Below are 25,095 nucleotides of genomic sequence, written 5' to 3' on the forward strand. Positions count from 1 at the left end.
GTGCCCTGCAGCCTCCAGAGTTGTCTAGGGAGGAGAAAAGGCTGTTTCCCAAACTCCGTCACTGAAAACCTTTCCATCGTTTTCTGTTTCTTGGTTCAAGCTTGAACTCATTAACAGGACACCGATTGATGCCGATCTCTCTTTGCAGCATGATCTCTGGGACCTCCCACAGGCTCCGCTCCCACCTCTGTCCTGACATCCCTCTCTCCCTGCCTCCCCGCCTCTGGTGTTAGCATCTGGTCACACACCTCACTTTTCTCTCTGGGCTCCATGAGGCAGGCCCACAGCAGGGACACAGAAGATGCCCAATCGATGGGAGAAACTTCAGATTCACTTGAGGGGGGCTGACCTAGGATTCCAGGGCCTAAGGTTTGGAGGACGAAGTCTTCACTACCCACTTTTTTTTTTCTCTTTTTTAAAGATTTTATTTTTTTCCTTTTTCTCCCCAAAGCCCCCCGCCGTTACAGAGTTGTATATTCTTCGTTGTGGGTCCACCCAGTTGTGGCATGTGGGATGGTGCCTCAGCGTGGTTTGATGAGCAGTGCCATGTCCGCGCCCAGGACTCGAACCAACGAAACACTGGGCCGCCTGCAGCGGAGCGCGTGAACCCAACCACTTGGCCACGGGGCCAGCCCCCACTACCCACTTTTATTGGCCAGCTGTTGGAACCCTCCCAGAGTGTCCAGCTGTGTGTCAGGTCTTGTTGGGGGTGCGAGTGGGGAGAGGAGGAGGAGGAGCCAAGTTGCTGCCCTTGGGGAGCTTTCAGAGACAAAGTCATCTGACCACCACTAGAGAAAACCCTGGAGTAGGGAAGATGGAGTGGCCCCTTACTGAGGGCAGAGGAGTCAGAACGGGTGGAGCTTGAGTTCCTTTCTAGGGAGGGGTGAAACTCAGATAGGCAAAGTGAGAGAGGGCTGGGCATTCCAGGTTGGGTAACACTGTGAACACAACCTGCAGGCAGTGAGTTAAAATATTGACTTTATGATCACTTCATTGCATCTAGAGCTTGAAGCAACTTAAAGGACATTATTTAATAAAACAGTAAAACACAAATGAAAATGGACCAGAGTGAAAACCTTAGAGTTTGGGGCTCTGTAATAAAGTGTTACACAAGAGTTGTAGTTAGACCACTGTGAGCTTACTGGTGGCAAAAGGGAAAATAAAAACATATATGTATATATTTTTACCTGAGATTTCTGTTGTTCATGCATTTATTACCTCATTTGACCAGTGTATATCAGCCCCTGTTCCTTTCCATTCTAGCTCCACAGGGGACACGAAGCAAAACTAAAGCATTGTCCTTGTGTGGCTTCTGTGGGGCCCTGGGAGACCCAGGGCTGACATTGTCTTTGATGGCTGGGTGCACATACACCTCTAGGGTCCTGTGCTTTCCCTTCCCAGCAGTGAAGATGAGGGAAGGATGGAGGCAAGCGGCACCAGAACCCTTGGGTCTGAGTGGCCATGCCACGTCCAGTCTCGCCTGGACCGTTGGAGCGCTTGTGTCCCTCTGACTCTCGGGTGTGTGCTGGAGATGAAAGGGAGGCTGGGGCTGGAGCCTGCCTTCCCGTGGGAGCCTGAGGCTCCCCATCCCCAGGACGGCCTGGTCGTGTTGCCGGCAGGGATGATCTGGGCAAGATGACCTACTTGACCATGTGCATCAAGGAGAGCTTCCGCCTCTACCCGCCCGTGCCCCAGGTGTCCTGCCAGCTCAGCAAGCCCGTCAGCTCGTGGATGGCTGCTCCCTACCCCCAGGTGGATGGGGTGGCTTTGGGGATGGTTCTCTGATACTCTCTGTGCCTTTGGCCAAATCTGTGCACCAATGGGGAAGAGCTCAGGCTCTGTGTTTGGCCTGGTTCCAATCCTGGCTGCACATGAATGGGTCCCTCTTCCCCTCAGCCTCTGTTTTCTCTTCTGTGAAATGGGAGTGTGAAGTGTCCCTTCCTTACCAGGTTGTTGTCAGGATTAGAGACAATGTCCATCAGGGCTGTCATGGACCACCATGCAGGTTGTGCCCTGAACAATTTCAGGAAGGATCATTCCCATAGACTATGATGCTGTGCAGTGCACGACCTGTCCAACTGTAAGTGGTGGCTTTCTAAAGAATGTTTATCTCGGTATCCGGCATATAGTAAGCATCAATGAATGGTAGCTGTCACTATTGATAGAATAACATTGTAAATAATAACTTCCCTTAAGAGTCAGTTAATTGAAAGCAGAAAGTGTGTAATGGTCCTTGCCTGTCCTACCTCGTGGTGGGGTAGCTTCAGTGCTCCTTTTTGTGCTGGGTGCTGTGCCCAGTGCTGGGGCTGCAGGAGGCAGGTGTGACGATGATCAAAAGCCCTTTGATGTGTTGAGTATGGTTGTGAAGTTTCTGTCACTGCCAGTGCTCAGGCAGAGGCTGGTGCCCAGTTGGGGGGACACTGGGGGATTCTGGCCCAGTGAGGAGGTGGACCTGGCTCTCCCAGGACCACCTGGTCACCAGGCCTCCGCTCTGCCCGCAGGGATCCTGGTCTCTCTGCACATCTACGCCCTCCATAGGAACAGCGCAGTGTGGCCCGACCCTGAGGTACCCCAACCCCAGGCCGGGGGTCAGCTGAGGTGGGAGGCTGTGGGGGTCCGCCTTCCACAGCACCTGGCAGGTGTTTAAGCAAGGCCTGTCCCCTCAGGTCTTTGACCTACTGTGCTTTTACTCTGAGAACGTGGCCAGGCGCCACCCCTTTGCCTTCATACCCTTCTCCGCTGGGCCCAGGCAAGGAGAGGCCCAATTTCCCCAGATGTGAGGGGCAGGGTGGGTGAGGTTGGAAGACATTGTGGGGGAGGCATCATTTTGGGGAACTCTGTGGTGAGGGGGCAATGCTGGGTTTGTGGTGACTCTAAGGCAGGGTGAGTTCCAGGGACCTTCTTGCCACTAGCCTATTCATGTCCCTGGCAGGTGGTGGGTGGGTGAGTCATAACTAGAGAGAACCCCAAGCCAGAATGTGAATCTACCCGGTCTGGACCCCTCACCATGCCCCCAAGAAGAGTTTCTTAAGCCCAGGTCAATCAATCGATCAGCCAATTGTTCTCCTCACAATCCTTGCTGATTTTTGTTGGCCACTAAGAGCACTGCATCCCTCACTCTGGACACCCCACAGCCTGATGCCGTGTTGTGCTCTCACCGCAGGAGCTGCATCGGGCAGCAGTTTGCCATGAATGAGATGAAGGTGGTCACGGCCCTCTGCTTGCTGTGCTTTGAGTTCGCCCTGGACCCCTTGCGGCTGCCTATCCCGTTGCCCCAGCTGGTCCTGTGGTCCAGGAATGGCATCCATCTGCACCTGAAGCCGCTGGGCCCGGGCTCTAGGAAGCAGCTCTGCTGAGAGTAGGGCCTGGACAGCCCAGGCCATGGCCTGTCCCTGGGCACCGCCCTCCCCAGGCTGGGTTGTGCAGTAGCTGTGGCTCTCTGCCTTCCAGGGGCTTGTAGATTAGAAGGGGAGGAGGCGCTAGTGTAGACAATCACCTCGAGGGCAGGGCCATGTTGTCTATAAATGCTTATCATGCCTGTATGTCTAGGGCTTGCACCTACTTGCTGCTAGAATCTTCGCTTATCTCCCATAATTGGCAGTCTTTCTAAAATGTAGCAGAAACTTACATCCAGCCTGAATGACACAGTGAACGCCTTGGAAATTGTGCCTCGGGATTCACAGTTATGACCAGGCACTCACCCATCCCATGTGACAGAGAGGTGACTTTGTCCCTTCACTGAGATGTGTTTCTTTGTTTCACTTTTGTGTGTGTGCTTAGAATATAACAGAAATAAGGGAAAATCGCCTAAAGCAAAAATGTCCAGAAGAATGAGTTTCTCCAGCAAACTCCCAGGTGACCGCCGCCCAGGTCGAGGAATATGGAAGAAGGTCTCACGGGTCTGCCTTCTGCCCCCCGAGATAGGGTTCTGTGGCACTCCTCACATCGTCAGCATCTGTGTCACTGTCACTTGGTGCTCTAGGCATTTGGGCTTTGGCTGGGAAGGGGGCAGAGTGGCATTTGAGGGGTCTTCCTGGAAGAGATGGTGCTTGAATCAGGCCTTGAGGCAGGTGAGGCCCGAAGCTGTAAGGAAGGACTTTTGGGGAGGCCTTAGGTGGGGCCCATGCTGAACCAGAGACCCTTCCCCAGGAGTCCCTGCAGCAGCTGCCTGATGGCTGGGGGCACACTCTCCTCTAGCGCTCCGGCCCAAGGCCATTAAGTGGGCTCCAACTGAGGAATTAGACAGCTGTGGAAGGGAGGGCATGGAGAATGGGGGAGGGACGGGAGAGGGGAATTCTGGACCTGGGACTTGGGAGGTCTCTATGCTGCCCTGGAGATGCACCATCTGGAGAAACATCCTTCCTGGTATTGATGCTTCCCCCCTCAGATGTAGGCTGCAGCCCTGGAAGGTTGGCATGGGCCACCTGCTCACTCCTACAAAGCCCTCTTGAGACCCAAACCTCCTTGCCCACCTGAGGCTGGGATGCTGAGGCTCCAGCCAGAGTGTCCCCCATACCACTGGCTTCCCCTCTGTCCTGACCCTGGACAGACCTTTCTCTGCTAAAGTGAAGATAGGGTTTCACTAACCATCACCTGGGAGCTGAGCCCAGCGGTCATAACCACCTCTGGCCCATGAGTGGTGCCCAAGTCTAAGATGTGTCTACTTCCCAATGTCTTTGGATTATCGGGAGGCCTGTGAGTCAGGACAGGAGGAGGCCAGCATCCCACTTCAATATTAAGGGAAGGAAGCTGCCAAGATGCTCCTTAGGGAAGAGCTTGAGCTGGGGCCTTCCAACTCAGGCCTCTTTTGACCAAGACTCTGTAGGGAGCAGTGACTCTCTCTGGGGCCAGGAGTCAGTGGGAAATAGAGCTGAGAGCTCCGGAGCCTGAGGGAAGGGGGAGGCTCCCTGTGGGAGGGGAGGACAGGCTGAGGACCCACAAGCACCAAAGATGAATTCCATTCAATCCTTCTGGCTCTCCGAACACAGCCTGCTGCCCCCAGTGATCCCAGGAGTTTTCATGCATGTGTGTGTGCACAGTGTGACGTGAGAGGGGCACATGCAGGAATGGCTGCACAGCAATGTCTCTGTGGGTGTGTCGGGAATATGCATATATGTGTGAACTCAGCCTGGGTTTTTCCCCTTGTCTAGAGCCAGTAGGGTCATGTCTTGGTCACTCTGTTTATCTCTGTGGAATCCTGTGGTTGGAGCTCGTGACCATGGCCTGCTGCCCAGAATTCAATGTTCTTGTTGTCTTGTACTCTCTGAAGCAGTCAGCCGAGCCCTTCTGCACCACCTGATGCCAGGGACCTGCTGACCTTCTTGTCCAGGACTCTCCTGGCTTACTCTCATGCCCAAACCACTGGTCAGGCTCTGAGTGTCTATCCTTCTTCTCAGAGCAGGACTGAACTAGCCCAGTGACCTAGGAGACCAGGGGACTGGGAGGGACGTCCTCGCTGCAGGCACTGGCTGAGGATGAAGCCCCTTCAGAGAGGCAGAACATGGCATCACAGCACAGGCGGAGGGCTTCAGGGAGGTCAGTCTATGGCATCCATGGCCCTGGGCTGGGAATGGTAGGGGGTACAAGAGGGAAGGACCTGTGTGCAGAATCGGCAGGAGAGCAGGGCTGGGTTGAGAGAGACCAGTGGAGGAGTGCAAAGGGGCCTGGTGCTGGGACAGGGCCCAGGGTCAGGAGGATCAGCCCCCAAGCAGTCAGCCAGCATGATGGGGTTGAAGAAGCCGCTCCTCCCACAGGGTGGCCAACCAGAGATACAGGGGACTGCCAAGGGGCTGTCCTGTGAGGGAGGTGCCATGGCTGTTTGCTGCTTGGGGTGTGACATCCTCTCCCACCAGCCAGCCAGTCTGCCTCTCTGGGCTCCTTCTAGTCCGTCCCAGACAGACGCCCATGCTGTAGCCTCTGAGGAAATGGGTCACAACTGGCCCTGCTGGGGTCCTGGCACCACAGATCAGATATTACCTCCCTTCCTTGTCTCCTCTGTCTTCCCTCCCTTTGTCTCTCTCTTCTCTTCATCCATCTCATTCCAAGGGAGGACAACACTCCATGCGACACTGTGAACTTTATTGCAGACAGTGGGAAAGAAGGAGAAGGTATGTGAATGACAAACGGGTAGACAGTTCACACATCAAAGTGATTGAAAACATATAGCAATGGTGGTTACACAGCGACTCAGCAGGCTGAATATTGGCTCCCCATGGTGTCCATGTCCTGATCCCTGGGCCCTGCAACCACATCCTGTTTTAACTCAGTGGGGTCTATGTAATCACAAAGGTCCTCACAGTGAAGAAGGCCAGGTGAAGACAGAGGAGAGAGATATTTGAAGACACTGCTGGTTTTGAATATGGCGGGGGCTCCAGGAGCCAAGGAATGCAAGGAATGCAGTTCTAGATGCTGGAAAGGCAAAGAGGTTTTCTCTCCTAGTGGTCTGGAGGTAGGGTGACCCTGCCAACACCTTGGTTGTGGTCCAGCAAAGCTATTTCAGACTTGTGGCTCCAGAACCGTAAGAGAATAAATTTGCATTGTTTTAAGTCTCTATGACTGAGGTAAATTATTATAGCAGCAAAGGAAACTAATATAGGGACAGGCAGGCAAGCAGAAGGGAAAAAGACAAGGATAGAACAGACAGGCTGGAGGACAGGCAGGTGATGAGGAAATTGATGACAGTCATAGATGCAGGTGAGTCAGAGACAGACAGACACACAGGTAGGGAGCCTGGAGAAAATGAGAGAGAGAAGGGCCACAGGTTAATGGGCAGGAGGCAGGAGATAAGGGAGGCTGGCAGGTGGCAGAGAGAAAGCGGGAAGTGGGCAGGTAGGTAGGGGCAGGAGAGAGCGACAGAAACACAGGACGGCTGCAGGGGCCCCTCAGAGCCCACCCTTGCCCCACAAGAGTTAGAGGAGCTTCCTGAGATGCAGGTGGATCCCATTCTTGGACTTCAACACAATTCTTGGAACGGGAACAGCGACCCTGGAGGGATCTGGTGCCAGCTCAAAGCGAAGTAGGGTCAGGGCCACGGCCACCTTCAGCTCGTTCATGGCAAACTGCTTCCCGATGCAGTTCCTGGGCCAGGGAGGGGAAGCAAAGTGAGAAGTGGCCTCAAGTTTGTTCTGAGTTCGACAGTCATTGTCCACTGAGCCCCAGCCAGGAACAGGGCGTTCAGGGCTTTTCTGCATTTGATCCAGCCCTGATCCTATCCATACACGGTACACACACCTCTACCCCAAGCCTGGTTCACACCCTCCCCCTGACCTCTGATAAAGCCTACCTCTCTCCCAGGACTAGCTCCTAGGTGCTAACTCTGCTCTCAGCGGGCCTGAAATCCTGGTAGGTGAGGGTCAGTGCTCTAGGCCACCAGTCAAGTCAAGTGAATCACTAAAAAAGTTAATTATTAGTTTGTTCACTCCCTCCACAACCATCATGGCAGAGTTAGTTGTTCCCTTTATCTCTCCCCTCTAAGTTACAACCAGTCATATATCCATTGAGCCCAAAAGGACTCCCTGCACAGCACAGCAGAATGCCTGAGAGATCCATGGATCCGTATATCTGAAGTTGGGTGGACTGGACATCCGGGAAGCAGTGAAACTATGGGAGCATCAGAGGCCCAGTGGCTCTGATCCAAAATGCAGATCCTCACACTGGCAGGTGTGCCGGTGACTACAGGCTGTAGTGGCAAACACGGCATTTGTAGCTTAGCCCTTGTCCCGCCCCCCAGCAGTGTCAAGTGGCACACATGTCCTGAGGATTCAGGACAGAGCAGAGCCTGTGACCCAGCCTCCTACCCATCTCCCAGCAGTGGCTCCAGTCTTTCCAGCAGTGGGGGCAGCATCCAAAATGTGAATTTCCCCAGTAGGGGCAGGGTGCCCTGACATGAGGTTTTAAAGTACACTAGCACAGGTCAATGGCCAGAGGCTACTGGATCAGCAACAACATTTGTGGCTTAGCCCCTGCCTCTCCCCCACTAGTGGCAGGTGACGCCCATGACTTGAGGCTTCAGGTACCACAGCAGAACCCATGACCCAGCCTCCATTGATGGTACCCCCAACACTGGCTATACCAGGAGTGGAGGCTGCATACAAGAACCCAGGCCGCTGGCAGCCACATTGAACCTGTGAATCCAGCACCCTTGGCAGCAGTGCTGCCAGCACCTTCAGATGACAAAGGAGCAGCAGTGCATGTGGTGCATGGGCAGCAGCACCCAAGGAGAACTCACAGAGAGCTAGTGGGGGAACACAAGACCCAGGAAACCCTGGAAGCAGCAGAATTGCTCACAGCCTGGTTATCCTGGTGGTGACACATGAGACTGCAGTGACATCATAAGCAGCAAGGCACCAGAAACCTCAGGGGCACAAGCAGTAGAAGGAGGGCATAGATGATGCCTCTAGCAGTAGTTGAGGGTGGAACGTGTAGGCTTTCAAATACAACCCACAACACAGTACCAAAGCAATCAAAGCCATACCAAAATAAGAAAGGTGGTTACTACCACAAATACACAAGCAGAGGATCAATTTACCAAACACCATGAAGAACTATAGTAACACGGCAGAAGGGAAGCAGAATGACCGCTTTCCAGAAACCAAACTTGAAGTCACAGCATATTACAATCTGATTAACAGAGATTCAAAATAATTGTCATAAAGAAACTTGAGTTACAAGAAATCTCAGAAAGACAGTTCAATGGGCTCAGGAAAAAAATTAATGAACAGAAGGAGTACTTCACCAAAGAGAAACTCTAAAAAAAAATAAAGAAAAAACAAACAGAAATTCTGCAGATGAAGAAAATTATTAATGAGAGGAAAAATAAAGTAGAAAGCATTAAAAATAAAGCAGATTATATGGAAGAGAGAATTAGTGAGCTCGAAGGTCGGAATCTAGAAATGATTCATGTGGAGGAGGAGAGAGAACTAAGATTTTTTTAAAATGTAGAAATTTTACAAAAAATATCCAAGTGAATTAGAACAAGTAACAGAAGGATGATTGGTAGCTGAGAAGGAGAAGAGAAGGGGAAATGAGCAGAGAGTTTACTCAAAGAAACAATAGCTGAGAACTTCTCAAACCTGGGGAAAGAACTGGACGTCCAAGTACATGAAGTTAATAGAACCCCTAATTACCTCAATGCAAAAAGACCTTCTCCAAGGCCTATTATATTAAAAATGCCAAAATTCAATGACAAAGAAAAAATGCTAATGGTAGCAAGAGAGAAGAAAATAACCTACAAAGGAATTCTCGTCAGCCTTTCAGTGGATGTCTCAGCAGAAACCCCACAGGCTAGGAGAGAGTGTAATGATATATTAAAAATTGAAAGAAAAAAGCTATCAGCCAAGAATACTCTATCCAGTGAAGTTATCCTTCAGATATGAAGGAGAAATAAAAGGTTTCCCAGACAAACAAAACCTGGAGGACTTCACTGTCCCTGGACCTGCCTTACAAGACATGTTGAAAGGAGACCTTCTACCTGAAACAAGGGGGCATAAGTTTATAAAGCTTTGAGGAAGGAGATAAATAAATAGACAGAATCAGAAAATTGCAGCTCTATATCAGAATAGGTTAGTAAAATCTTAATTATTACATGAGACATAAAGGGAAAAGGGCATCAAAAATATAACCATTTCAATTTGGTCACAAACTCACAACACAAAAAAGAGTAATTTGTGACAACAAAAACAGGGAAGGGGAAGAGGAAAAGGATGGAACCTGCATGGGCTAATGCAGATAAGAGGTTATCAGAAAAATGACTATGTCATCTGTGAGATTATTTATACAAACCTCATGGTAACCACAAAAAAAAAAAAAAATCAAAGCAGAGTCATAAATCATAAATAAAGAGGAAACTGAGAAAACCACCCAACTGAGATGGTAGTCAGAAATGCAAGGAAAAAGAAACAATGGCAATATAGAACACCCAGAAAACAAAAGATAAAATGGCAGTATTAAGCCTCCATATCTCAATAATGACTCTAAATGTAAATGGATTGGATTCACCAATAAGAAGAGACAGAGTAGCTGGATGGATTAAAAAACAAAACCCAACAATATGCTGCCTCCAGGAGATCCATCTCAGCTCCAAAGACAAACATATGCTCAGAGTGAAAGGATGGAAAATGATACTCCAAGCAAATGGCAAGCAAAAGAATGTAGGGGTAGCCATACTTATATCAGACAAAAGAGACTTTGAGACAAAAAAGATAACAAAAGACAAAGGTGGGCACTATATAATGCTAAAAGGGACATTCCATGCAAAGACATAACACTTATTAATATATATGCACCTAACACAGACACACCAAAGTATATAAAGCAACTTTTAACAGATCTAAGGGAGAAACTGACAGCAAAACCATAACAGTAAGGGACTTTAACACCCCAGCTATATCAAAGGGTAGATCATCCAGAGAGAAATTCAACAAGGAAACGGTGGGCTTAAATGAAACAATAGACAAGGTGGACTTAATATATACTATATAGAGAGAACATTCCATCCAAAAACAGAGAAATACACTTTCTTCTCACGTGCACATGGAACATTCTTAAAGATAGACCATATGTTGGGAAACAAAGCAAGCCTCAATAAATTTAAGAAGATTGAAATCATATCAAGCATCTTTTCCAACCACAGTGCTATGAAACTAGAAATCAACTACAAGATAAAAGCTTGGAAAGGCACAAATATGTGGAGTTTAAGCAACATGCTACTTAACAACCAGTGGATAAATGAAGAAATCAAAGTAGAAATCAAAAAGTACCTGCAGACGAATGAAAATATAAAGACAACATACCAAAACTTATGAGATGGAGAATAAGTGGTATTAAGAGGGAAGTTTATAGCAATACAGCACTTCTTCAAGAAACAACAAAAATCTTCAACAATCTAACACTATGTGTAAAAGAACTAGAAAAAGAAGAACAAGGCTCAAAGTAAGTAGAAGGAAGGAAATAACAAAAATCAGAGCAGAAATTAATGAAATAGGGACTAAAAGAATAACAGAGAAGATCAATGAAACTACAAGCCAGTTCTTTGAGAGACAAAGAAAATTGACACACCATTTGCTAGACACTGAAAACAGGAGAGAATTCTCAAATAAAATCAGAAAAGAAAGAGGAGAAATTACTATAGACGCTGCAGAAATACAAAGGATTATAAGAGAATAATATGAAAAGCTATATGCTAACAAATTGGATAACCTAGACAAAATGGATAAATTCTTAGAATTGTGCAACCTCTCAAAACTGAATCGAGGAAATAGAGAATCTGAATAGATCAATCACAAGTAAAGACACTGAAAGAATAATCAAAAACCTCTCAAAAACAAAAGTCCAAGAGAAGATGGTTTCTGTGATGAACTCTACCAGATATTCAGAGATTTAAAACCAATCCTTCTCAAGCTCTTCTGAAAAATTGAAGTCATTTTATGAGACCAACATTACCATGATACCAAAACCAGACAAGGACCACAGAAAAAAGGAAAATTACAGGACAATATTGCTGATGAACATAGATGCAAAAATCTTCAACAAGATATCAGCAAATGGAATACAATGAGACATTAAAAAGATCACACTTCATGATCAAATGGGATTTTTTCCAGGGATGCAGAGATGGTTCAACATCCACAAATCAATCAATGTGATACACCACATTAACAAAATGAGTAATAAAAATCACATGATCGTGTCAAATGATGCATTTTCTCAAGCATTGACAAGATCCAATATTAATTTATTGTAAAAACTCTCAATAAAATGGGTATAGAAGGAAAGTACCTCAACATAATAAAGGCCATATGTGACAAACCCACAGCCAACATCATACTCAATGGTGAAAAACTGAAAGCTATTTCTCTGAGAACAGGAATAAGACAAAGATACACACTCTTATTACTCTTATTCAACTTAGTTCTGGAAGTTTTAGCCAGAGCAATTGGGCAAGAAAAAAGAAATAAAAGGCATCTAAATTGGAAAGGAAGAAGTGAAACTGTCACTATTTGCAGATGACATGATTCTATATATAGAAGACCCTAAAGAATCCACCAGAAAATTATTAGAAGTAATTAATGAACACAGTAAAGTTGCAGGGTACAAAATCAACATACAAAAATCAGTTGCATTTCTATACACTAATAATGAACTAGCAGAAATAGAAATCAAGAATACAATCCCATTTACAACTGCAACAAAAAGAATAAAATACATAGGAATAAATTTAACCAAGAAGATGAAAGACCTATACACTGAAAACTGAAAGACATTATTGAAAGAAATCAAAGAAGACATAAAGAAATGGAATGATATTCTGTGTTCATGGATTGGCGGAATAAGCATAGTTAAAATGTCCATATTACCTAAAGCGATCTATATAGTCAATGCAATCCCAATCAGAATTCCAATGACATTCTTCACAGAAATAGACCAAAAAATCTGAAAATTTGTGTGGAACAAGAAGGGACTCTGAAAAGCCAAAGCAATCCTGAGAAAAAAGAACAAACCTGGAGGTGTCACACTCCCTGAATTCAAAATATACTACAAAGCTATAGTAATCAAAACAGCAGGATACCCTTAGAAGAACAGACACAGAGATCAATGGGACAGAAGTCTTTTCAATTAAAGGTGTTGGGAAAACTGGACAGCCACATGCAAAAGAATGGCAGTAGATCATTATCTTAACACCATACACAAAAATTAACTCAAAATGGATTAAAGGCTTGAATGTAAGACCTGAAACCATAAAACTCCTGGAAGTATACATAGGTAGTATGCTCTTTGACATTGGTCTTGGCAGTATGTTCTCAAACAGCATATTCACTCAGGCAAGTGAAACAAAAGAAAAAATAAACAAATGAGACTGCATCAAACTAAAAAGCTTCTGCACAGCAAAGGAAACCATCACAGAATGAAAAGATAACCCACCAACAAGGGGACAAAATATTTGCAAATCATATATTTGAGGAAGGGTTAATTTCCAAAATATATAAAGAACTCATACAACTCAAATGACAACAACAAAAACAACCCAGTCAAAAAATGGGCAGAGGACATGAACAGAAAATTTTCCAAAGAAGATATATGGATGACCAACAGATACATGAGAAGGTGCTCAACATCACTAATTATCAGGGACTCACACCTGTCAGAATGGCTATAATTAAGAAGACAAGAAATAACTAGTGTTGGAGAGGTTGTGGAGAAAAGGGAACCCTCATATACTGCTGGTGAGAATGCAAACTTGTGCAGCCACTATGGAGACAGGATGGAGATTTCTTAAAAAATTAAAAGTAGAAATACCATATGATCCATCTATTCCACTACTGGGTGTTTATCCAAAGAATATGAAATTAATAATTCAAAAGAGCTTATGTACCCCTATGTTCATTGCAGCATTATTTACTATAGCTAAGACATGGAAGCAACCCAATTGCCCATCAATGGATGAATAGATAAGCAGTGGTGTATATACATACAATGGAATACTACCCAGCAATAAAAAAATAATATTGTGCCATTTGTGACAATGTGGATGGACCTTGAGCGTATTATGCCAGGCAATGTAAGTCAGACAGAGAAAGACAAATACCGTATGATTTCATTCATATGTGGAAGATAGACAAACACATGAATAAAGAGAGCAGATTAGTAGTTACCAAAGGGGAAGGGGTCGGGGGAGGAAGAAAGGGGTAAACAGGCACGTATGTGTATGCGGTGACAGATAAAACCAGACTATTGGTGGTGAACACAGTGCAGCCTACACAGAAACTGAAATATAATAACGTGTACGTGACATTTACACAATGTTATAAGCCAATATAATCTCAATAAAATAATTTTTAATCAGTTAATCATTAGTTTGCTCACCCCCTCCACAAGCAGTTTCTGGCTTCACAATGTGGAGGCCGGGTTAGGTCATAGTAGGAGGAGGTAGGCCACACTCTCAGATGCTCACCATACAGGGGGACACACAGGGACATTGAGCCTCAGAGAGAGACTACCATGGAGTTGTGTAAGGACATCAGAAGGGCAACAGGGAAGCTTCCTGGGTTGTCCACAGGTTTGTGAACCTCAGCCTGTTGTACCATCTGCCTCCCAATTAGTGGTCCAGACTCCTGCCTCCCCCTCATCCTCTCAGTCAACCAGCTTCTGTAGCCTTCCAATCTAGTTCCAGAAATGTCCCCCTTGCCATCCCTCAGTCTCCTCACCTGGGCTTTTCTGTCTGTCTGCCTCTCCTCCCTCTACACCGAAGCAATGGCCCAGCTCAGACGCTCCTAAGCCTCCATCACGGGAAGGACATGTCCAAATGCCTCAGCTGGCACCAAAACTCTAGATGGGTTGTTGCCTCACTCGCCTCTTACCTGTCCAGCTCCACTTCCTAGCTCATCTCATGTTGAGATCGCCGAGATCGCCTCCCTCCACTTCTGCCTGCCACATGCTCAAGGCTAAGACCAATGACAGCCTGCACTTACCCCTCTGCTGGCTCTACCTCTTCCTTTCCAGACCCCCAAGGCACCATTAGTGTTTTACTCAATGACACATCACCGTCCTGTGCCCAGGACAGTGCCAGGAACATGGAGCATCCAACAATCTGCTCAATGAGTGAATGAGTGACTGAAAGAATGAGTGAATGAATGAATGATGTGTGTCTTGAGTAGAGGTATTTGCTTCTTGACTGTGAACTCTCGGAGGCAGGGACAGTATCTTTCATCTCTGTGTTCCCATCTCCCAGCACAGGACTTGGCAAACAGAGGCAGGCTTAGTACATAGTTTTATAATTGAATCCAAAAGGGAAAAAACCCAGAATGGCGTAAAATAAAAGTAGACGTTAGTTCTAACCTAGGAATTGAGCTGTCTAATACTCTCCTGTCCTCTGGTGGCAGCCACAGCCTGCAGTTCAAGTCTGTGATGAAGGACCCAGTTTTGGGAGAAACCAAGTGCTAGAGCCAATTTCTGGAAGCACAATTTGCTTAAAGCCTGTTTTGTGAAAGTTGATTCACCATTTGAAGAATTTATAGAATTATGGATTCAGAAAAATCTTGTTTCTAGTAACTACTTACAATGTTTGTGGAAGTTCCTGTTTCACAGGACGATTTCAGCAGCCCTGGAGGATTTTCACAGCAGCCGCTCTGGAGTGGACTCGTCCAGCTCAACAGCTGTCTCGAGTGTGCTTTAGATTTTACACACCAGGAAGCTTTCGAAGGCGTGTGTCATACACGGAATAGTGGATCTTCTCTCAAAAGCAATTGACTGTCCTCATGTTTTTTTTGCCAACGTTGGACTGTAGAGACTCTGGGACTATAGTGTATATATTCCACGTCACATAAAGGTTTTTGCCAATTGGAAGAGTTGTCATGGTTATGTGAATATTAATATACGGTCAAATTTTATTGGGATAGACTGCAAAAATAGAGAAGACACACACTGGTGTGAAACCTTCTCCCAATGGCTACTGTAACCTTCCATGTATATGGCTGACCAGTTAGGACAGGGAAGGCCTGGAAATCAAGATGCATGCAAACATCACTGAGGCAGTGAGTAGCAGATTGGGGAATTAAGGAGAAAAGGCCCTGGGCTGGACTGTGAATGTGGGAAGAGAGAAACGACCTGTTAAGATTACTGACAATTGAGGAAAGCAACCATCTGAAGTTTAATTTTCTTCTTCTTCTTTTTTTTTTTTTTGTGAGGAATATTGGCCCTGAGCTAACATCTGTTGCCAATCCTTCTCTTTTTGATGGAGGAAGATTGTCGCTGAGCTCATATCTGTGCCAATATTCCTCTATTTTATGTGGGATGCTGCCACAGTGTGGCTCAATGAGTGGTGCTAGGTCTGCACCTGGGATCCGAACTCGCAAACCCTGGGCTGCCAAAGCAGACCACACGAACTTAACCACTACACCATGGGGCCGGCCCCTGAAGTTTAATTTTTATGGAAAATTGTAATTCTGAAAAGTCATAATCCTAAAGTGTGGAGAACACTGAGTACACTGAACTTTGGAACAGCTGCTATCACTGATCATAGCTGGCCATCGGAAAAGTCAGTGGGTCAAAGTCCCCGTGGCATGCCCTGAAATGTTACCTTTCTTGTGTACAAAGAGACACATGCCTCCTTCTCCACACACTGACATACAAGGGCATGTAGACTCAAATATAAACATGGGAGGTCACAAACATTGAGTGGGCACCCAGTGACACTCCCCCACCCCCAGACCAAATATGGAAAATCTCACCTTGATCCTCCTGAAAAGGGCAGGAAAGCGTGGCTGTGTTGAGAAGAACCTGGTGCAAACCGGAAAGGATCAAACACCTGCAGAGAGCACCAGGACCAGGCAGGTGGAGTCAAGTCCTTCCTTCCACCCACGAGGGGACAGGAGTCTCAGAGTTTGGAGTGAGAGGAAGTATTGGTCTTGAAAGATCATCCCATACCCTTCTCCCATGGCCATCATACCTCTGGGTTTGGCCACACTTTCGGATTGTGGTGAAGGGCATAAAAGGAGAGCATGACCATGATTCCTGTGGGGCAGGAGGAGAAGAGAGAGCACTGATCATACTCATGGGGAAGAGCACTGTCCCTCTGCTGGCAGGGAGCATGTACATGCAGGAAAGACTTGGGAGCTACAATGAGAGCCACTTCCCATCACTCTGAGTGGAATGATCCTGACGTAAGAGAGGTGGGGTGGACATGGCAAAGCTCATGGAGATAACCATGATCCAGGATTGAGAAGCAAGAAAGAATTGGAGGCTTACTTTTTGTTTCAACTCAAGTGAAAACTCATATGTATCAGATACCATCCATGAGCCCTTGGGGAATATGCATTAACTGATTTAATTCTCACAACCCTCTAAGGAAGACTCTCATGTCCCCATTGTTAAAACAAGGCACCTGAGTCTCAGAGAGACTGAAGGACTTGACTATGATCACACGGCCAAGATGTGTCAGGGCTAGGATTCAACCCAATGGAGGTGAGCCAAAGGATGACCTCCAACAGGCAGAGGTCTCAGATCTGGTCATCAGCTGCTTTCTGCCAACAACCTGAGGGATCCTCAAAGACTGGACCATCTGATCCATGACGATGGATTACCTAATCTCCTTCATTTGATGAGACCCCATAAGAAAAGAACTACATCTCCCTCTACCCCTGTCTGATTATCTCTCCAGCCCTCAGATCTCAGGGAATTATAATTTTATGGCTACTTCCCGAGCCCACATTCAGAGGCTAGCATTTGTTTATTGAGCTTTTGCTGGGTTAAAGTTCTGTGCCTAGTATTTCACACACCTCATCCTAACTACAAAGTAAGTATTGATTTTCTTGAGGGGAAAACAAGAACCAGAGAGGTTCAGAACTGCTCTAGGACACGTGTATTTCTGATCCTCCTTGTGTTCTTCAGGGCTCAGGTTAGTGAGTGTGATGAAGCTCATACCTCTGGGTAGGGAGCGTCCATCAGGGAAGGTGATGGGTTTGCTGAGCTCTCTGCCAATGCCTGGTACTGGTGGATAGAGTCGCAGTGCCTCCTTGATACACATGGTGGTGTAGGGCATCTGGTCCAGGTGGTCCCTGAAACCGAAGCTTATTCTGAAGGGAGGGCAGGGTCTGGGCAGACCAGGGGCTTCTCTAGCTGAGTGGGCAGGGCTCTCCCATTTCTTGAGCACTCACCAGCTGATGGAGGTGCCATCCCCCAGGAGGCCCTGGATCTCCTCCCGGCACTTCTGCTGATGCTCGGGGTGCATAGCCAGAGCATAGAGAATCCAGGAGATGCCACTGGCTGTGGTGTCGTGGCCCTCGAACATGAACGTGTCCACCTCGGCACGGAGGTCCTTGTCAGACAAGCTGCTCCCATTTTCCATCTGAGGAAGGCATGGTGAGAGTACAGCATTTGCCCCATGTTCTGCACTCCTGGGCAAAGCCTCAGGCCTCTCCTACACACACTCACTCTGGCAAAGAGGAGGATGTCCAGGAAATCCAAGTGCCTCTTCTTTCTGACCTTCTCCAGCTCTCCCTCCTTCCGCAGCTGAGCCTTCCTCAACTTGATCACTTGTTCTGTCCCAAAAAAGTGTTTCCCAGGTAGAGCTGAGAGGTCTGGTTGCCCAGATACAGCAACCCACAGTAGCCCCATCTTCCCCCTGCCCCAATCTGGGTGCCTGGTGGATAAGGATGAGTGTGGGAGTGGGTGCACACATTAGGGGTGAGAGCCCTTGCACCATGTGATTGCAGGTCAAAAATCCCTTAAATAGCACAGCCCATAGATTCTCTGTTTGAATGCTGCTGGGAGGGAGTCTCATGTAACCATCAACCATGTGGTACAGAGTTCCTGGAACCCTAACATCATTGGGACAGTTCCCATCCTCTGCACCAGGGAAATACCCAGCATGAGTTTGTCCAAGCTCCTGAAGAGGAACATATGAGCCTGGCTCTACCTGAAGGGTCAGGGCCAGTCCCTTTGAGATGTGCCTGATGATGGAGGGGAGCAACCCATGGAGAAGAAGCCAAAACCTGTGTGTTGATGGGCGAGCTTGCAGGCCCGGTGGTTCCAGCTGCCTTCACGGGTCAGCCTATAGATGATGTCACTGTGGTAGAAGACATTCCTCAGGCGGACATAAAACCGATTGTTCAGATCCTCAACAGCATGGGTATAGGATTGGGAGTTCCTAAAGGGAGAGGATGCAGAAGAGAGTAGAGTGGAGGAAGGTCTCTGACCTGGAGGTGGAGTGGGGCTCTGGATGGAGGTTTCCTCAGTCAGTGGGGACAGGACGCTGATGCATGGGACATTGTTGTCTTCTGGCCCTCAAGACTCTTAGCCTTCTATAAATGGTGTGGGCAGCCAGGCTTCTACCTTAGCCAGAGATCAGGGATCCATGATTGAGTCGCAGTTTGGTCTGGCTGGGATTTGAACTTGTCTAGAGCTGTGGGCAGAATCTTGCTTCATGTAGAGGTGAACATCTAAGTTGTCCCATTTGCTACTCAGGTAAGTCCACACCAGTGGGTAAGAAAGAAGACACAGCAGCTGAAGGGCAATCACTGACCTATCTGTCTGGATGCTGCCCTGGTGGCTGAAGGCACACTTCATGATGGTGTCCAGGGTCATCAAGGAGATGTGTCCAAAGATGTCCAGATGTGAGTCCTGGTTGATGAGCTCCTCCCATTTGTCCTGTGGTGAGAAGGGGACATTGACCCTACTCTGTCCCCCAGAAAACCTGTGATGACAAGGCCATGCGCTCTCTGTGTCTCTCCAGATATCTTGTTTGGAATCCCTCACTTTCAAGAACAGATGCATTAGAGCAAATTAAGACTGTAAAGCAAATGTTTGTCAAGTGAGGCATATTTCTCAGAAACTTTTATTATATATAATTAAACACATTCTGTAGCAATAGTCTGAATTGGTTTTGAGGTTTTAGGAACAAGTTACCATTATAATCACCTTTTAGCAGCCAGAAAGCATTGTTTTTCAGGGGACAAAGGGGGAATCTTCTCTGTCCTGGGGCTGAGCTAGACCTGAGGGATAGGTGAAGTCCAACTTTAGGGAGCAAACCTGTCAAGCCAAGAAAAATCCTAAGGGGAGACTACTGGGGCTCCTAAGGAAGGGACATCAGGGGCTTCAATTCCTTTCATTCCTCAAATGTTAACTGAGCACAGCTGGTGAGAAATCAGAGTCCTGATCAGAGGTATGGTTATGGCAGGTCCTGGCTCTGAGAGTGTAGATTTTGTCTCCATTTCCATCCATGGAGTAGCTTGGCTCAAATGCATCAAGAAGCCCTGGGACCCTGGCCAGAGCCCACCTGAGTGACATCCTGGCATGTCCACCTTGCCAGTTAAGCTGCCATTGCTTAGGTAAGTCAGGGTCAGCTTGTCCTGCTGTCAAGGGGAGTAACACTTGCTCTAGTCGACTGTGCTGAAGACGTGGAGGTGAAAGGAGAGTGGACTCTGTATCTACTATGGCCCGCCTTTTCATTGGCTATAAAGGAAGTGTGGATCCAAGATGATACCTGGTTACCATCCTTTCCTATACACTTTTGGGGAGCCCTGTCTCATAGAATTATTCTGGGTGCCTCTACTTGATGGATGTCTTAGGGACATTGTGTCTGGACTGGCCTCTGTGAGTTGTGCTATGTGTGAACATGTGCAGGTGAGAGAGGGATAGACTTACCAGCATCACTCGGACAGAGTTGGCCATGAGCCCTACGTAGGGCTTCAGGATGTCATAGTGGAAGGCTGGGGTCAGCATCCGCCGGTGCTGGAACCATGTCTGCCCATTTAACAGGAGCAAACCATACCCTGGACCAGAGATAGGGGTATGTGGGAGTGAGAGACTGGATCAGAGTGACGACTGAGGACAACTTAGGAGGAACCAAGGGTGCTAGAATAAGGCCCATCATGGGGAAAGGCAGGAAAGGTAATACATTTAAGGATTGAGAATTTCCCCAAATGAGTGGTACATAGGAAGTGATTATGACAGCTGTGAGATAAAGGTTGAAAAAGAGTAGAGGGCAGGTCAGAGAAGGATTTGAATTAGTCAGGCTGAGATCATTTGTGAGGACTGAGAAGTGATGTGGAAGAAGCCAAGCTTCAGGAGGGCTTCACTGCCATTACAAAGGGGGAGGGTCTTGTTACAAGAAGAGAAATGAGGCTTGATCCAGAGATGAGGATGGTGACATGGGAGCCAGGCACCTGTTGCTCTCTATGAGCCCAATAGAGAGCTCTTGGCAAACCAAGCTGGCAGGTGGACCACAGTCCTAATCAGACGTACTTACCAATCCAGGGAGCCATGAATTTGTAGGTACCAAGAGACTTTGGGTCTGAAAGGTAAGGAAGGACGTTACAGGAAGCTGCAGGGGACCAAACAAGACCAACAGCTCTCAGGAGGCAGCTGGAGTCCAGACCATGGGCTGTGATCCCTTTCCAATGATTATCAACTGCCAGTTTGTCTTAACCCACTGCCCAACTGCCTCCCCTCCTTGACTCTCTGTCCTGATAGTCACTGTGGGCTCAGGAAGGCAGACGCAATGTCCCAGCAGCAGGGAGCCCAGAGGACTAGGATGTTGAATCTGCAAGAAACACTAGCTCTGTCCTCAGTGCCAAAGAAAACACAGAAGACTGGTTTTCCTGCAATTGGTGGTGGCTTAGCCATCCTATGAACCAGGACAGACAACAATTGGAGATGCCAAACCCAAATCAGTGCACAAAGAAAATTGTCTTTCATTCTGGGGCAATTTGCATAACAGATCATCTCCATCTGGTTAAAAAGGAAAGAAAAAAAGAAAAGAAAAAATAAATTCAGTCCCACACAGCTCTTTAAGCCTTCAGTTTATGTAAACAGTGTTGGCCTTAGGCTGGCTTGTGTGCCAGAAGGATGGATGAAAGAGTCAGGCTGAACTACCAGTCTCTTCTGGAATTTCATAGACCCAGGGGCATGTACCCGAGAGGGAAAAGTTTCTCCAGCTGGGATGCGGGTTTTGCTCTCACCTGATCTCCCCAGGATCACCTTCATGTAGTCAGGGTCATAGACCAGTAGTTGGACACTTGTGCCCCCCAGCCAGCGAGGAGAGGCACACGGGAATTTCTCTACCCTTTTCAGAAGGTCTTGTAAGCCTTGGTCATTTCGTAACTGTAACCAAGGGAAAGACAAATCAATAAAACCTTTCTCTTTAGGTCCAGTGCTTGGAGTGATGGTGAAGGGCAGGACAGCCACAGGGAGATAGTTCTGGATGTATCAGCAGTGATTAGGAACTTGGAACTGTTTCTAATGAGTTGGTCTTGCTGTCTCACCAAGAGTTGGTCTGAGGCCCGATTCTCACTTCTGGTTGGGCCATTTCTGGACCTCTTCTCAGAACTACCTTCAGAATCTTACCCATAGTAGGTGCTTGATAAGTGTTCTGTAGTAGACTCCAAGGTGTACAAAACTTTATACAGGCTTATTATATTCGAGTTATTGGTTGAATTGTGCCCCCCTCAAATTCATATGTTGTTGTCCCAATGCCCAGTACCTCAGAATGTGACCTTACTTTGAGACAGGATCTTTACAGGGCCAACAGGTTAATGTGAGGTCCTTAGGGTCAGCCGTTATCCAATATGACTCCTGTCTTTAAAAAAAGGGAGGAATTTGGATACAGAGACACTCATTTTTTTTGAGAGAAGATGATGTGAAGAGATATGAAGAAGATAGTGATTTACTAACCAAGGAGAGAGCCTGAAGCAGATGCTTCCCTCAGAGTCTGCAGAAGGAACCATCCCCGCTAACTCCTTGATTTTGGAGTTCTAGTCTCCAGAACTATGAGACACTAACTTTTTGTTGTTTTAGCCACCGAGTTTGTGGTACTTTGTTATGGCAGCCCAAGGAAACTAGAACAATTACGTAATGCTCAAGGCAAACCCAAGAAAGAATGGATGATTACTTGATCCAGTTTCACTGAAGAATCAGGAAACCCAGGTTGAAGGATATGTCCAGGTGAGCTGCATTTCAACCCAAGCCTGCTGACTGCAAGGTGTCCTTCCTCCAGGTTCCCAAGGCTCTCTGGGTGTCTCTATCATCATATTTCAATTCAATGTTTTCATTGCTGGGCACTATGTTGGCAAATATGGGATCTCTGTGTTCTTAGAGCCAGCATAGCGCACGTTTCATAGGAATTACGTGTTAATTTTCAAAGAAGGAATAAGTGCATAAGGGAATGAATGAGTACAGGTAGGAGAGTGAATGAGTGAGTCTTGATTAAAATTCATGTTGCAAGTGACAGATACAATCTTGAGCTAATGTAAGACAAAGGATAACAAAGAAGGCTGAGGACCCAAGAGTGGCTCACAGAGCCCAAGGGCAGGGGACAGCCAGAACATGGAACGGGCAGATCCAGGGACTGGAGAGCTACCAGGACTGAGTCTCTCATTCTTTCTCCCTGTACATGCATGCATTCATTCTCTCAACAAACATTTATGGAGGCTCTACCTTGTACCAGACACACTTCTAGAATGTGATGATACAGCCATGAATAAAAAGGCAACAGTCCCTTTTCTTGTGAAGCTGGGACCCTGTGGTGGAGAAGAGCAGTTCTGAATTTCTGGAGTTGGGACATTATCATTCTACCACACGTCATGTCTGAGTGTCCCTGTGAATACCATTCTGAGAATCTGATTGTAATATCATGGCCAAGGTGTCCACCTGCTACAATCAACTGTGGCTGGGCTTGAATAGGGCTTTCAGGGGTCCACCCTTTGTGAGGGAAGAGATCTCAAGGCAGGTAAGCTGGGCAGATATCAAAATGTTTCTACTACAGTGAATGAAAAAATACATGAATGCGTAGATAAGCAAATGGATTTACTCAATCATTTCTTTACATGTGTGATGAGTATTTACTTTGGGTCAATTACCGTCCTCACTGCTGTAGATTCAACAGTGAACAACTCAAGTCCCTGCTTCCATGGAGCTTATTTTCTAGCTGGAGTAGGGGTGGGGCAGACAATCCTGCCCTTAACTGAGAAGTGTCCTGCTTGAATTACTTCCGAAGGCCTCTCTGTCCTCCCAGGTCATGTCCAACACCAGGGCTGCCCTTCTTCTTTGATCCAGTGTGGGAACTGACCAGTGGGAGCGTCTTATCATCCAAGCTATGTTACCTGGTCCTCTAGGATCCCTTCATACTGGCCCAGCAGAAGCCTGGGGACCCTGGTTCAGCACAGTAGCATTCCTCCTTTCTGTTTGCTTGATGCCCAAGCCAGTCAGCTTCCTGGAAACCCTGCCCTTGGGCACTGTCACTAGTTCCCATAGGAACCTCAAGGAGCTAAACTGTGTTCTGACCGTCCATTCTCCTCTCTGGGCCATTGTGGAGCCCACTGGTCTGTCAGCCCTCTAGTCAACAGCTGAGGCGGCCATCTATCCCTTAGCAGGTCTGGCAAGAGCCAGTCGAGACTCTTGAAGAGTAGATGATGTCCATGGTGGCAGTGGCAGTAACCATGTAGGCAAATACCTGTGTCCATATGGGCTCCAGGCAGGGGCTACTCAGGGCAGACAGTGCTCTCCTGGAGCTGTCCTTACTTGGCTGCTCCTGGGAACTGCAGCCACAGAGGAATTTCTCCCAAGGGGGGCACAAGGAGAACATGTAGATAGGTAATAATGCAGCCACACAGGCCATCACCAGATGTGTGGGCTCTGCTGACAGGGAAGCTACACCCGCGATAGGAGGGAGGACACGGGAAAGATTGGGCTGTTTGGGGCTATTTGGATCCCAAAGTTGTGAGTCCCCTTTCATAGTTCCTACTGGATTTCAACCCTATTTAATGCAGTGAGTTTGTTAAGCCTACAAAATGCTTGTCCTTCACAGGCATTAATATTATTCTAAATTCATGCAAAAGTGTGAGTTAACCGTGGTCTCTGTCTGTGCTAGTCCTCATTCTAGGATTATAATAACTCACTTGAGTAATATCAGTATCATCATCATCCCCAATTTATAGGTGAGGAAACTGAGGCATAGAGCGAGTATTCAAAGTGTGTGGCAGAGCTGGGATGTGAATCTAGGTAACTTGGCAACAGAGCCCATATGCTGAACTGCCCCAACTTGTCACTTGTCATCTGGCCTGAAAGATTAGCTTAAGCTAATCACGTGTGGTGTTCTAATCCCTGACTCTGCCAATAACAGAGGTATTGAATAAATGAAAATCTCAGACAGTATTATAAGCAAAGAAAAACTTGGCTGCAATATCTGTCAGGCCAGCAGAAGGTAAGAGGTGATTCAGTACCAGGAGTGTGTTAGTTATGTAAATAGAAATGATCTACTTCCTGGGTCTACCTATCATCTAATGACCATCCGTGTCATGAGAATGTCACTGGAGGAAACTTTAGGGGCTCCTTTGTCAAATCCTAGCTCAGAAATGTGACAACTACATCAACAAAAGGCCACAATTTCCCCAATTCAGGAAATAATCTGGAGTCATCAGTACAAATTACTTGAACAGACTGGGCTTTGGCTGTCTCTCTGTGGCTGATATAACAATTCCCGTCTTGGCTACTCTGCTAATAATTACCCTTCCTTCCTCTCTGAAAAGAGAGGAAGCCTCAAGTCTCTCCAACACCCTGCCTCCTATGTTCTGCACCCTCTCCCCACAGGGATCAGTGCTAACAGAG

At 47.1% G+C, this 25,095-nt stretch overlaps 2 protein-coding genes across 5 annotated transcripts in view; one reads left to right on the forward strand and one right to left on the reverse strand.

Moving 5' to 3' along the window:
• The window catches only part of LOC103565681 (cytochrome P450 4B1-like), a 22,745-nt gene extending 15,865 nt beyond the window's left edge, over positions 1 to 6,880 (forward strand). The window contains 4 exon segments of the mRNA XM_070592910.1: positions 1,620 to 1,761; positions 2,483 to 2,566; positions 2,667 to 2,749; positions 3,164 to 6,880. Of these exon segments, the coding sequence (XP_070449011.1) occupies positions 1,620 to 1,761; positions 2,483 to 2,566; positions 2,667 to 2,749; positions 3,164 to 3,356 (502 nt within the window). The 3' untranslated portion in view covers positions 3,357 to 6,880.
• The window catches only part of LOC103565698 (cytochrome P450 4A6-like), a 20,220-nt gene continuing 1,186 nt past the window's right edge, over positions 6,062 to 25,095 (reverse strand). The window contains exons 2-13 of one of the 4 annotated variants that reach the window (XR_011532612.1): positions 21,453 to 21,594; positions 20,741 to 20,785; positions 20,137 to 20,264; positions 19,016 to 19,140; positions 18,486 to 18,640; positions 17,926 to 18,032; positions 17,649 to 17,839; positions 17,416 to 17,549; positions 16,442 to 16,506; positions 16,224 to 16,300; positions 15,054 to 15,291; positions 6,062 to 7,077 (exon numbers count right to left, since the gene is read on the reverse strand). Coding sequence is in view for 2 of the 4 variants with exons in the window: in XM_008541828.2 (XP_008540050.2) it covers positions 6,909 to 7,077; positions 16,224 to 16,300; positions 16,442 to 16,506; positions 17,416 to 17,549; positions 17,649 to 17,839; positions 17,926 to 18,032; positions 18,486 to 18,640; positions 19,016 to 19,140; positions 20,137 to 20,264; positions 20,741 to 20,785; positions 21,453 to 21,594 (1,338 nt within the window). In the remaining 2 variants the exon portion in view is untranslated. Of the gene's footprint in view, positions 7,078 to 15,053; positions 15,394 to 16,223; positions 16,301 to 16,441; positions 16,507 to 17,415; positions 17,605 to 17,648; positions 17,840 to 17,925; positions 18,033 to 18,485; positions 18,641 to 19,015; positions 19,141 to 20,136; positions 20,265 to 20,740; positions 20,786 to 21,452; positions 21,595 to 25,095 lie in introns of all 4 variants that reach the window. The other 3 variants (XR_011532623.1, XM_008541828.2, XM_070592885.1) reach the window with 3 other exon arrangements.

The sequence above is a fragment of the Equus przewalskii genome, chromosome 2 (genome assembly GCF_037783145.1).
Source record: "Equus przewalskii isolate Varuska chromosome 2, EquPr2, whole genome shotgun sequence".
Taxonomy (NCBI): domain Eukaryota; kingdom Metazoa; phylum Chordata; class Mammalia; order Perissodactyla; family Equidae; genus Equus; species Equus przewalskii.